This window comes from Corvus moneduloides, chromosome 5 (genome assembly GCF_009650955.1).
Source record: "Corvus moneduloides isolate bCorMon1 chromosome 5, bCorMon1.pri, whole genome shotgun sequence".
NCBI lineage: Eukaryota > Metazoa > Chordata > Aves > Passeriformes > Corvidae > Corvus > Corvus moneduloides.
In genome coordinates, this window is record NC_045480.1 from 11075568 (window position 1) to 11089817 (window position 14250).

Sequence of the window (14250 nt, forward strand, 5' to 3'; positions counted from 1 at the left end):
AGCTGCAAGTACTCTGTCAAAGTCACTTTAGTAGTTTCTAATTTCTGAAAGACATTTCAATGCCAATATCCCAAGATACTATTACTCTTTAGGCTCAGATATGCATAACATTCTTTGTAAGCACACAGCAGTTCCAAACAAGAGGTGTAAAATTAGGCATGAGAACTAGCAAATGAGAGCTGGAGTAACATTGAGTCATATGCAAAAAATAAACCAACCCTGCTGGAAGAAGCAGAACATAATAATCAGAATGATTATGAATAAATATGACACATTCCATTTAATAAAAAAAACCACCTCATATTGGTCTCTTTAATCAGTACATTGTACAGAAAATTTAGCTTTCCAAAAGTGGATTTGGACAGAGCAGCAGGATTAGACAGCCTTAGTACATTACCGCAGAAAGGGTATTACCCAAAACAACTGGACTCCATTATGTGATTGGTCGACTGAGATCCTAAATTACTTCTGGAAAGGACTTTACTTATGACAATTTATATATGAGTATGGTATGTGGTCAGGAAGTTGGCAGAACACGATTGCATGTTGAAATTGTTTCAATCAATATTACACACTTCAGTTTATGGAACATGCTTCCCAATCCAGCAGGACCACCTATTATTATGGCAGACCCCCAGATATACTTCTGCCTTTTTTGGGACACAGATCACACAACCAAAGGGAACACAAAATCCTCTCCCACTTTAAATTCTTGTAAAAACAGCATACAGAGACTAAGCTGGGGATGTAGCATCCAAATTCAATTTGGAAATATTTTCTCAGTACACAGCTCCATATGAATCTGAAAGCTACGGAAAAGTTTTGTCAATTAACATAAAACCATGAATACCTGCAGATTTGTGAGCTCCCAAGACTCATAGTCTTCATCAGTGCACTCCCTGGGGAAAGATGGTCTGAAGTCCACCTTCACCAGTTCCCAGTCCGAACGGTAGCTGATATGTCCAAAGACTCTGAACAAAAGGCCAAAAGTAAACTCTTACTGCAAAGAAATACCATACATCTGAGATTCAAAATTTCAGTCCTATCTTTTCCTATCCACAGTCATAGTTCTCTGCTAAAAGGCCCCTGGTTAATTTTTCTTTCACTTTTATTCCTCTTTTATGTACAACAAGTCAAGTTAGGAAACATTTGTCAATTGTATGAAACTGTACAATGAAGAGATATAACTCATATATTAAAGATTTTTTTCTAGAAAACTCTCCAGAAATTTCATTGGAAATAATATTTTCTAACTTGGAATCAAAAATTTTTGTCTATTATCTTGCTATGTGAAACAGACAGAGCTCTCAGATTTTGACAGGAAATTAGGATCAGGGAGCAGAATCCAGGACCACCAGAGTCAATTTCCAGCTCTGTTACTCATTCCTTAAGACTTGCAATTTCTTCAGTTGTTTTTGTTGTGGGACTTTGTGTTAATTTCTACAGTCTTCAGATAGCAATGTGCTATGGTTAAACTCACTGCATTATCATGATACTGCATTAATTTCTAAGGAATACACTACATCTACACATTGTGCTGGAGAAGTCAGAGTCTCTTCTTCATTTCAGACACTTCAGTGTATCACAGAAACCAGTCACAAACCATAAAATATTTGTAGAGGGAGAAAAAAAAAAAGGAAATCTCATTGCTTTAAAAACCAAGCTGCAGTTTCAAAGCAGCCAACATTTTCTAAGTCAGAATCTTTATTTCCAAAACAAAATGGGTGAATATGACATCCAGCAACAAATTAGAAAGGATGAAGACTCTATTTGGGCAAAAGTAAAATGTATTTGTGGTTTGTATCACACTCGTGACTTACTTGCCAAAGAATTTAAGGTTAATTCTGGAGCCAACAATTTCTGTGCAGTTCACACTGCACAGAGGTCTTATTCCAAGCTTTAGTATCATTCTCCAAATTTGTTCCTTTTGTTTTGCCCTCAGTTTTGTTCAAATCCAGACACAGCAGGAATGGTACAGTTTTACTAAAAGCATTCTGCTGTGCCCAGTCATTTCTCTTGTCCTGAATACCAGGTTCAGCATGGAACCAGGGTAGACCAGAAGTGGTTGATTCTCTACAGCACAGAGGCAACACCATCACACTAAGCATCTTCACTGGAAAATGGCTTAGTGCTCTAAAATCTACCAAAGAGGCTGAAAAATAGTTCACAGGGACTAAAGATGTACAGTAATTTCCCCCTTTTCTTTCTGGTGTCTTTGCTTCTCTCCACAACAGAGACATTTAGTTATCAAGAGGTTATTGCCCACACTGCTCACATTATAAGGACTGAACAACCCATGCTCACAGGAAACCACACCAGCAGCAGTGTACTTAATTAAACAGAAACACATGCATTTATTTTTTATGTCTTACTGTTTTCTTGTAAGGCTCTGAGATTAAAGGACTTGGATCATCTAATTCCTTTCCTTCTAAATGTACCCATGGCTCAGAAGTAGAAGCAACACACACAGACTAAAAAATGTGGCTCAATCCTCTGGCTGTATGTGCACATAGGTGTGTGGTCCCACTTCTCTCATTGAGCCTCAGGGTTTGGTTCCTTTTTCTGGTTCAGCTGGATCCTGAGAGCTGCTGTCACCATATAATCTTATTCACTGGTAGTTACATACTCAATAAAGTGACTGCTTAGGTGGTCTCTTGCTTTTTCCACAATGCCTGTTTCAATATGACTGGGTTTGCTGACAGACATGAAGTGTCTTTTACATGCGAAATACCTGTACCTCTTTTCTAAAGTCTTTGTTTCTCCATACAAGGCACTAACATAAGGCAGACTTCACCAAGTGTTTATGCAACTACCTACCTCAGTGAATGCTTCTCTGGACATCACAAAACTTTACAAATTTACTACATTGCTTTTATTAACTCATTTATAAAAAAATACTTTCAAGTGCAAGTAGCCAAGTCCTGTTAAAGCTTCACTCCTGCCTCAAGAAAAGTATTTTCAACAGAACAAATGAAATTTTCTCCATTCATGTTAGCTGTCTCAGTCAAGGAAAGAGGAAGAAAGGAGATGGTGCTTTGAGTTCAAGGTAGAACAGAATAATGACATTCTCCTGAAAACATAATCTCTGAACTATTATTAATGATCTTTGAAACCTCATGAGGGTGATTCCAAATAACTATGGCAAGGGAAACATATTGCTTATATATATAAATATGCACACACAACCACACATACACATTTATATGTGTATATATAACCAGAGATATAAAACAGCAAAACAGAGCTCAGAGGGTTAGAGAATTAATTTTGATATCCACAAAGATACCAAACAAATTATTGAGCTATCCACTTCTAAGCACCTTGGAGATAATTAAAATGATAACAAACAGCTACTACAGATTTATCAAAACCAAATCATGCCAAACTGATGTAATTTTCTCCTTTTACAGGGTAACTGGCTTAGTGGATAAAGGAAAGGAAAAAATCTAGCATATTTTGACCTTTGTTAAAACTGTTACACATTTCTAGCTGACATTGTCTCAAAGTAAAAAAGAAAACATCAGTACAGATAAAATTACTGTGAAGAGGAATGTGAATACATATTGAATTAGAATAATCCATTTTCAAAAGGTAGTTATCAAATAAAGAATATTTGGAGATATGTATCATAAAGATATGATGGCTCCACAGTCAATATTTTCATTAACACTCATGCTCAAATAAGAAAGACAAAAACTTTTGCAGATAACACATAAGGGAGGTAGTGGACATTGACTGGTGGAAGCAAGGTTCAGAAATCAATATGACAAAATACTCCAGAACGAAGTGCAAAAAGTACTCCTTGGGAAAAAAAAAAAACCCAAACCCACAACAAAGGTGGAAAACCAAAATGGAAAATAACTTTCACATATCAAATAAAAGACAGGGTATTCTGTGGAATTAGAAAAAGAATGCAGTGTTGCTGCAAAATAAGAAAGACCAATTCTAGGTTGTATTTAGAACTGGAAAACAGCAGACATGGAGGTAAAAATTTTGATAAACTTGACACTGGTGAAGCCTCTGGAAGAATATTGTGTCTAATTTTGGATGTTATATGCATATTTACAGACCCACTAAAAATGAATTTGAAGAAGGGCAAAATGACTCATAAGCTGCTTAGAAAATGTAACAAATGAAGAAAGATTGAAAGAATTGGGCTTTTTGCTGGAAAAGATAAAGCTGAGAAGTACAAAAAAATGTTTTCCGAGTCTTGTTGTAGGGTAAAGAGCTGTCTTCAAAGAGACCTGGAGGAAGGGCAAGAAAGAGGAAGAACCAAGATAAACTTAAAAGATACAGCCACACTATTCTCTAATTCCTTCTCCTCAGTACTGGTGAGTCTACATGTGAAGTAGTGGATCCAATTCTGGGCTCCCCAATACAAGAGAGATGGAAAGACTGGAGGGAGTCCAGCAAAAGGCTGTGAAGGTGATGAAAGGGCTGGAGCATCTCTCATAAGAGGAGAGGTTGAGAGAAGTGGCACTGTTCTGTCTGGAGAAGAGAAGGCCCAGGGGGAACTGTCGATGTCTATAAATACCTGAAGGGAAGGTACAAAGAAGATTCTTTGCTAGGATTGGAGACAGGTCTTCAGTGGTGCCCAGGACAGGAGCAGAGGCAACAGACTCAATAGGAAACACAGGAGGTTTTCTCTGAACATCAGGAATCAACATTTCTGCTGTGAGGGTGCACTCATACAGGTGCCCAGAGAGGTTGTCAGTCTCTACCATTGGCAATACTCAAAAGCCATCTGGGAACAGCTCTGTGTAATTGGCTCTGGGTGGGTCTGTATGAGCAAAGGGGTTTGACCAGATCACCTACAGAGGTCACTTCTGACCTCAAAAATTTTATCATTCTAGAATTCTATAAAAATAATGATAAAAGATATTGAAGTTGTTTATTCTCCTTCTCTAGAGTGAGAAATTAGAAAATATCAGGATTATAGATAGAGATTAGATAAATATTGCCCAGTTCCACACCCTATAATGACAGAAAAAGTATAGAAATTACTCTAGAAATTATGAAAAATCTACCAGGATAATATGGAAGATAGGTACAAACCATGTATGCATACAGAAAAGTCACTGCTTCAAGGGGTGAACTGTAACATTCTCTCCAGTGGATTTCAGCAGAAGACTGAAATAACTTTTCTGCATGTTGGTCCAGCCTCTTGGAAAAAAAAATAAAGAAACCAACAAAAAAACCCAAAAATCTCATTTCCATTATGGCTCTTCTGATTCTACAGACTGAAGACCATGTTCTCACAGAGCACAGTAATGACACCAGTGATCCCAACATTCTCTGGTTTAACTAAAATCCCAAAGATTCAAGAAAATGTCCCAGTACAGTCACAAACCCCATTAAAAATGCAGCCATAAAGCTTTTTAATTCCTAGGGTAAATTTCCCTTGGAATCCAGCACCCACATGCATCCACTTTAGCAAACTGTTTGAAAAAAAGGCTTAATGATTATTAATGCTGTTGCTGCAGTAGCACGTGTTGCAGACACCTTGGATGAGCACATTTAAATGTACTGCTAAAGATCACTAGAATAAAAAAGAAGTATTTTTTAAAAGTAACAAAAGCATGTATTAAGTAGGATTCAATGGATTAGACAAAAATATGGGCTACAATAAAGCAATGCATAACAGCAATCACAATATAATTGCTCAGGTGCAAAATATATAATATATATGATGAATAAAATCATATGAATGAAAAAACTGGAATGGTGCAGCAAGTGTAACTGATGACTAGAAGTTATATATCAAGATGATAGAAATTCATAAGCTACTAAAACCTTCCTCTTGATTAACTGCATTTCATTAGAAAGCCATCAAATCAATTCGGTTGAAACTATAAAAGACGATGCTGTGATAAATAATTTTTCGAAGAACTTCCAATTACCTTGGAAATTAATTTACTTTTATTTGCAAGAATTTAGGATCCATAATTTTAACTTCAGTGTTTCAGTTGCCATAACAACTTTCTACATTTGTTCCTAGATCATTTATGAGCACATAATTTTTTAATTTGATTGCATCATTTGATAGATAAGACAGTTTAATGCCGTTTTTAAGCTAACTCATTTAAACTATTTGCTAGAGGATTGCTGGTTATTTCTGTTCCTGATAAAGCTCATAATCAGGCAGAGTTAATTTAACAGAAATTATATGCAATGATAATCTTTTCCAGTAAATTCTGTTCAATAGACAAGAGCACCTATTCAACAGATTCTCCTTGCTCAGATGAGCAGTAGTAGCTGTGTCATCTCCTGTGTTTGGCTTTACTCATGAATACCTGAGAACACTCAAAGACCTGAGAGTGGTAGGAGTAATCCTGCAGTATTTTCCCACCAAGGTCACAAAGCTCACATGAGGAATTTATTCAGATGTTTAATGTAGCAACTAAAACTGTGCAAGTTTTGCAGTTGTACTGAGGACTAGCGATGACAATGGTGTGATGCAAAGTTACTTTTGTTTGAAATCAGAAGCCTCTTTCATTCTAGACTCACTGCCCTAGCTTTCAATGCGCTGCACTGGCTTTTGCTCTCCTCTATATGAGTTTGCCATCAGCTGTGATGTTCAAAACAGGACACTGTAGCAGACTGTCTGCACAGTGCTGTACTGCCCTGTTGGCACATTCTGCTAACTTCATATGCCACTTTGGGGTGGAGCAGAGCCTCTAGATTTTTTGAAAGTGACTTCAAAAGTATAGAGCTACAGACAGTAAAACCTAGGATTTGAATCAGGGTCAATTGAGGGCCCCACATACAGGTGATATGGGCAATCTCAAGGGCTCTGTCTCAGCTAATATGTCTAAATTCCTCTGGACAGAACCTAAGCAAAGCTGTACAAGCACGTACCTGAAATTCTTTACAGATCTAAGCCTCAATAGCTAACAGTGAGTATATGATCAAGCTGGGAAAGGAAACCACACTATCAGAGATGCTACTTAATTATTTTAACAATTCTTTCTGTCTCCTATTCTTTTAAATGGAAGCAGTCACAGAGCTTTGTCAAAAAATGATATTTATACCTTGTTCCATATGAGGCCTCCTTTCCATTAGTTAATCATATTAGAAGGAAATACAATGATCAGTGAACTTATTGTATTGTTAAAATATTTTTTAACTCTCAGACCTCCCTGGTAATTTTTATAATACAATTGCAATTTCAGATTAAATATTTATTCTACCTTACAGTTCACTAGATATCAAAGGCCATTTACATTAAAAACCCATCATTTTTATCTGTTGTCTTCTACATAAAAGGATTAGTTAGAAGTCTCTTGTCAATTTATTGTGAGTTCAAAGAGGTGAGTCCTTTGCTTCACCTAGACCTTCACTACAAATGATGCCAATATCCCTGGAAACCAAATAAATGTGACAATCTTATTTTTGTTCTGCCTGCTGTAGTTCATATCATTACAGTGTCTTTGAACATACAGCAAGACACATGCCAAAATCTGTGCAGAAATTGCTTAGCTGAGGAGTAAAATGATGAGATCGTGGCATGGAAGGATGTACTTTACTGCAGCGACTGCCAACAGGTAGTGCTCTCCTTAACTCACAGGAATAATGCTATTAATGAAAGATTTTCCTAGGGGATATGGGTTGGCAAAGACAGTTAGCCATGACCGTGTGCTACAGTGATATTTAAAGCTTACTATTTTTAAAAGAGAAAATGACAAGTGAATCATTATTAGATGCACTTTCCTTCCAATAGTTGTCTTTGCTCCCTTTATACCACTGTAAAACCAACAAAAATCTAGATTAGTCAGAGGGTTCCTTCTGGTAAAATGGATGAAAGTAATGTGAGATTCAAGCTGCAGTCTGTTACACATCAAGATTATAATTCAGCATATTTTTCTAATTCCCCGAAAGAACATAACAGAGGTCACATTTCAGTGGCCTTCCTAAATTGCAACTACAGAAATGATGAATGTTTCCATGTGCAGAAGTAGACACCTGCCTACATAAAGCAATTGCACATAAAAAGTGCTTGTGTGTACAGGAGATCATGTGCAAATACACTGAGACATATATGATTTAAACGCCTTAAACTACAAACACATGCATATACTTAATGCACTAAAGAGAAGAGTAGGGTTTCTTGGTTGGGCTGGGTTTTTTGGTTTTGGGTTTTTTGGTTTTTCTTTTTTTTTTTGGCTGCCAAAGTGAAAAATGAAGGGAGGAAACAATTTAGTTGAAATTGAACTGAAATATATTTTTGCGTTGTTTCCTGCTCCCATAAGCTAATAATTGCCATTCATTCTTTAATGCCAAAACATCTTGGTTTTAGCTCTTTTGGGGAACAAGAACGGAAATGAATGCTTAGGTTCTGAGAAGTGCTAGGGAGGAGCAGAATGAGAGTGTTTCCTCTTTATCCAGAAGTTCAAAGGCTCCATGATATTTGTGAATTACATCCAACGTTTTTTCCCATCTATTTGATAAATTCCTGTCCAAGAACAACCTTTTAACATGTATGCTATTTGGAAAACATTGCAAATTTAGTGCCTAGCCTGATGCCTTATGCAGAAGCAAATACAAGGTGGACAGTGAACAGAATTGTTTAAAGAAAAACATATGACACTGCAGAGGATAGCTTTTACATCATTCAACTCTTTATTGTCATCTTAATTAAAGATCAAATTAATCTGGGATACTTGCAAAATTTTATAATTCTTTAGCTAATACTCTCTTTCCTACTCACATATTTGAAAAGCAGGTCTCTCTTGTCACAATTAGAAATTCTTCATTCAGATTCACTTAGCAGAACTAAAGTTAATAGCCTATGCTACCTTAATTGTGGCTCTCACATTTTGAGAGAATTATATAGCAAAATACAGCTCAAGGCCCCAAACAAAAGTAAATAAAGTGTTTAAAAATCTCAGTTGTTGGCTAAGTTTGTAATGCTTATTTATTTGAAATAGAAACTGAAATGGAAGCATAGTTAGAGTACCAAAGCTTCAGGCACTCACTCTGTGACAAGGGCTCAAAATGACGCAAAGTCTATTCTGAATGAAAAAGTCACATCAACCTTTTTCTGTCTTCTCCTCCTGTAAATATGGACAAGGTGATAACAGATTCTTACAAAACATGGATTCCTAACCCTTCAGTTCCTCTTATCCAATTATATTAACAGATCTGTCCTAAAAATGTATTAAATATGGGCTTTAGAGTGACACTGAAAGCATCCTGTTCCTGTGCTTTGGACTACAATAGGAAACTGTAAGAAAAGAAATTTAAAAAACCAACTTCACCCACTAAACTTCAGAGGGAGAGACCAGGGCAGTACCAGGTCTTGACTCCAAGGTCACAGGTTGGCAGCGACACTGCAATGCTTTGACTTGCTCTGCTAACATCTGTGTCCACAGAGATGACAGCAAAAGCATTACATGTGCTACTGTAATGTGTACATCTAGATTAGCTGATATCTAAATTAGATTGGAATAGAAGAAGCAGCAGTTTGCTTTTCCAATGCTTTTTCACCATGTTTCCTCCATCTAATCTCAGACATGTTCTTTCTCAGGCAGAGAGCAGAACAACCATTTCATAACTGAGCTGTGAAGAAAACCTAGAATTTGCCTTCAGAAATCAGCTATTCTCCTACATAATGACGTTTTACTTATCTTTTATAAGTGTTGTAGTAAGAGAAAGTCAGCAGATAAGAATTCAAAGCACAGAGAAGTACCTCCGCCCAATAAGATACTCAAAGAGAACAGGAACTGACAGGAGTGTGCTGCTGTGTGTGACACAATAAGCTCCATAAAATACATGTAATGTTGACTGTTACTGATGTTGTTAAAGGTGAGGTTGACATTCCTAGCAGGATCAACAGTTACAAAAATCCAGATGGCTCTACCTAATATCTAACACCTGTTAATATTCACCTGGTTTCAAGTAAGTTTAAATTAGACTATCTTCCTGTTTCCATCATCACCCAGGAAGCCAAAAGGAACACAACAATGGGCATTCAAGACAGCAAAACATGTATGCAGGAGTTTTGCAGTTTGGAGATGTCATAAAGTTCCCAGCAGCATCCAAAGTTGTTATTCTATAAGACATTACAAAAAAATAGCCCTTTGGAAAAAATACAATTACCCACAAGGAAGATTTTGATTCTACCTGACATAAATAAAAGCAGTCCTTTTATGTAACCTCTTATTGGCCTTTTAAAAAGGGCTATGGTCTGCGGTACCATGGTTATTGTGCCTACTGGGTTTACACTGTAATCTAAATAACCTGGTTTGGGAAACACTCTCAGAAGCTGAAATGTGATTTACAAGCGATTTTAACAGGTTTGAAACTTACACTACATTAACTATTTCCTCTGAAGAGGAACATCAATATTTCAGACACACAAAAATTCTTCTTTTTGCACTGAGTTAGGCCATTATTCAATCCAACATTAGCAAGTAATTTTCCCCAAATATTGTTAAGTATAACGCTGGGTTGCAGTAACTTTTGTTCTTACAGAATTTAGAACAAAATAAAAGCTACTAGTCCATGAATTATTTTGATGAAAATATATTACTTGAGAAAATTTCTTAGCAAACCTTACTTATTCATTTAGCAATAAATACTGGATTTGAGCTCCTCATTTAGAAGTTTATTTTTACACAGATCAAGATTCCTAAAATTTATGAATATTTTATTGCTTATCTTTCCTAAACTCCTAACTAGGACTCTTTAGAAATTGATTTTTATACAGAAAGAGTTCCTAAATTTTTTGAATACTTTACCACTAAAACTCCTAAAAATCTTAACTAGGTCTTTTGCAGAGCACAATGGAATAAAATACATTTTCCTTGGCATTTGTGTGTACATATCTTGAATACTGCAGGGGACTTCGATGAATGATTTAGATTAATGTTGACTGACAGATGACAACTGAGTTCTATGACAACTTTTGACAAGTCAACATTTAGTTGTCCTCTGTTTTGGAGAAAACACAAAACTTTCTGAAATGAAGACTTGAGGCAACCAGGTTCACATTTTTCTGTTTCTTCAGTAAAGCTTACTAGACCACTTCACCTGGGAATGGAAAACAGTCCTGAGTGACATTCCTCAGGGGTCAGCATTGGGACTAGAGCTGTTTAACACCTTTGTCAGTGACATGGATGGTGGGATCAAGTGCTCCCTCAGAAAATCTGCCAATGACTCCAAACTCTGTGGTGTGGTTGACAATTGGAGGGAAGGGATGCCATCCAGAGGGATATCGACAGGCTCAAGAGGTGGAATTGTGTGAACTTCATGAAGTTCAATAAGGCCAAGTGCAAGGTGCTAAACCTGGTTCGGGTCAATCCCAAGCACAAATAAAGGCTGGGTGGAAGAATGAGTTAAAAACAGCCCTGAGGAGAAGGACTGGGGGGTGTTGGTTGACAAGAAATCCAACACGAGCCAGTAGCGCGTGCTCACAGCCCAGAAAGCCAAATGTGTCCTGGGCTGCATCCAGAGCACAGTAGGCAGCAGGACAAGGGAGGGGATTCTGCCCCTCTGTCCACTCTCATGAGACCTCACCCATAGTGCTGCATCCATCTCTGGGGTCCCCAACATAAGAAGGATGTGGAGGTGTTGGAGCAAGTCCAGAGGAGTGCAGTGAGAGGGCTGGAGTACCTCTGCTAGGAAGACAGGCTGAGAGAAGTGAGGTTCAGCCTGGAGAGGACTCCAGGGAGACCTTACAGCACCCTCCAGTACCTGAAAGGGACCTACAGGAGACATGAGGAGAGATTTTTTTACAAGAGCATGCAGTGATAGGACAAGGGGGAATGGCCTTAAGTTGAAGCAAGCTAGGTTTAGATTAGATTTACAGGAAAAATTCTTTACTGAGGCACAAGTCGCCCAGAGAATCTGTGGATGTCCCATCCCTGGAAGTGTTCAAGGCCAGGTTGGATGGGGCTTTGAGCAACTTGGTTTAGTGGAAAGTGGCCCTGCCTATGAAAGGGGGGTTGGAACTAGATGGCCTTTAAGATCCCTTCCAACCAAACCATTCTGTGATTTTATGATTCTGTGATTTTGGATAAATTATGACAGAACTGGAATTCAAATGCAAGTCACTTACAAGTCAGGTCAATATCCCAGACACCATGCTGGAGAATGAGAAATCTCTCTTACAGACAGACTGACTTCAGTGGAACCAGGATTTTGCTGTAACAGTCACTTTCAGTACAAGTAAAATATTCTCTGACTCTTTTGTGAGTTTATTCTAGAAGCTTTAAATGAAATAGTCTGTTCCTCAATTTTGCGGCACATTTTTTAAGTTATCACCTTCCCACTTCAGAATTATGCTATCTCTCCTATTTTATGTGGATTTTGGCATTGCACTCTATTCAAAGTCTTTATTCAAACACACTCCATACCAAAGGAAGAAAATCAAATTCTTGTACTAGTAAAAAACACTGTACTAGTTCAGTTCCTGTACTAGTAAAAATATCAGACTAGGTCCTTGTCAATGGATTTGGGGATTCCTTAAGGTGAAAGACACTAATAATTTATTTCCACTACCATACACAAACTCATCTTACTATGTTCTACTTGAAAGAAAATTTTATCTAATAAAATGGAAAAGATGGCATAGTTGGCTTCTGTTTTTTTCCAGGGAATGTGTCCTACTCAAAAGCAACAAATCACTGTAGATTAAGTCAATCACAACTTAGTACAAGAATAAGTTTCCAGAAAAAATTAATTAAGCCAGAGAAAACAACAAAAGGTCTTGACATAAAGTCAGACAGAGCACCACTGGGCTGGCAGCATCACCCTGAAGTCAAAAGCAGCAGGAGAAACAAGGAAGCTGATACAATGGCAACAATGAAACACACACTGCAGGTTTATTCTTCTCATTATCTTTAGAATCCAGTACGAAATTTGCACGTGTCTTCAGGTCCAATCTGTGATATTATGTGTTTGATGCCCTCCATGCTCAATAAAACTAGCTAAAAAGTAAGATCCCACAAGCCTGGCATTACGTATTGGGGTCAGACTCTTGCTGTGCCGTTAGATACACACAAGTCACATGATGCTTTTGTTGTCAATTTGGGCTCATGTACCAAATCTAGCTACAGTTCTATATATTTCAGATAGATGATTTTAAAAAGGCATCAGGTTCTACAAGAGCTCTTTAGCCCATTCAGGCAGATATTTAAACACATCTTCACAGAATCATGGTTTTTAATGATACTTACTAAGAAAAAAACCCAAGCCCAGTGCATATAATCATCACACATCATTTTATCTGCCTAAGTACATCTTGGGATAAGCTTTTGATCCGTCTACTTTTACTGAAATCAATGGAAATCCCTCATTCAGAGGCATAAGTGTCTTCATGTGGCATATATTACATCAAAAATAAACCTGTATTTGAGGGAAGTGGAAGATGATGGGGTAATACTGTTCTTCTCAGGTCATAGCTGTATAATGGAGGATAAATGGGGCAGCAGAGAAAGAGAGAAATAACCAACAGACCAAATCCACCTCTGCACAGCACAGTGTTATGAACTTGGCACAACACTTTTAAGTACATTGGGTAGGATTTCTGTTTTGCTGAGGGTCCTTTATATATTGGGCTATTAATTTATTTTTCCCTAGGGAAAATGCTACTGGTACAGCTCGATTTGTAACTCCTGAGAGAAAAAGCTTGTCACAAGCACACTGAGCTCCAATATAAAGGATCACACAAACTGTTTCAATAGGAGCACATGCAACAACCTGCATGCTCTGCCCTGAGTGCATTCCCCTTTCCAGCTGCAGACAGCATGTGCCTTTCTCCCTGACTGGACAGGTGTTTTTTACTCTCAGACACTTCTAAAATACTAGAATTTGTCCCAGAGATGGAGCAAAATGTGCAGCTCAGATCCAGATGTCCCTGCTCCTTTGGAAAAAGACAGATAAACAGGAGCTTGAGTTGCAGAATTTGGTTATTTTTAGCTCTATTCACAGCATCTGCCACTGTCACTGCACAGAATAAAAACAAATATTTGTTAGCACAGTGCTTGGTTACACCAAGTACTGCAGTGCTATTTACTAAGACAACACTATAGTTACTTGCGCTGCGAAGACAATAGATGTTTAACACTTCTGATGTCTGACTAAAAATCTGTAGAAAACAAAATACCCCCAAGAGGAAATAGTTATTTTTTTTCCTTACATCTTTCAGATTTGTATTGCAGTCCTATTATTACTGTCCTATTATTACAGTCCTATTACCCTGGTGGTAACTTTGCAAGATTTCATATGAGCATAACACTTCTTTAGAAT

At 37.5% G+C, this 14250-nt stretch overlaps 1 protein-coding gene across 5 annotated transcripts in view; it reads right to left on the reverse strand.

Moving 5' to 3' along the window:
- Positions 1–14250, reverse strand: part of SORCS2 (sortilin related VPS10 domain containing receptor 2) — a 549849-nt gene that overhangs the window by 42448 nt on the left and 493151 nt on the right. For all 5 annotated transcript variants that reach the window (XM_032109885.1, XM_032109884.1, XM_032109882.1 and 2 more), the window contains exon 15: positions 851–971. In XM_032109885.1, coding sequence (XP_031965776.1) covers positions 851–971 — 121 coding nt within the window. The remainder of the gene's footprint in view (positions 1–850; positions 972–14250) is intronic.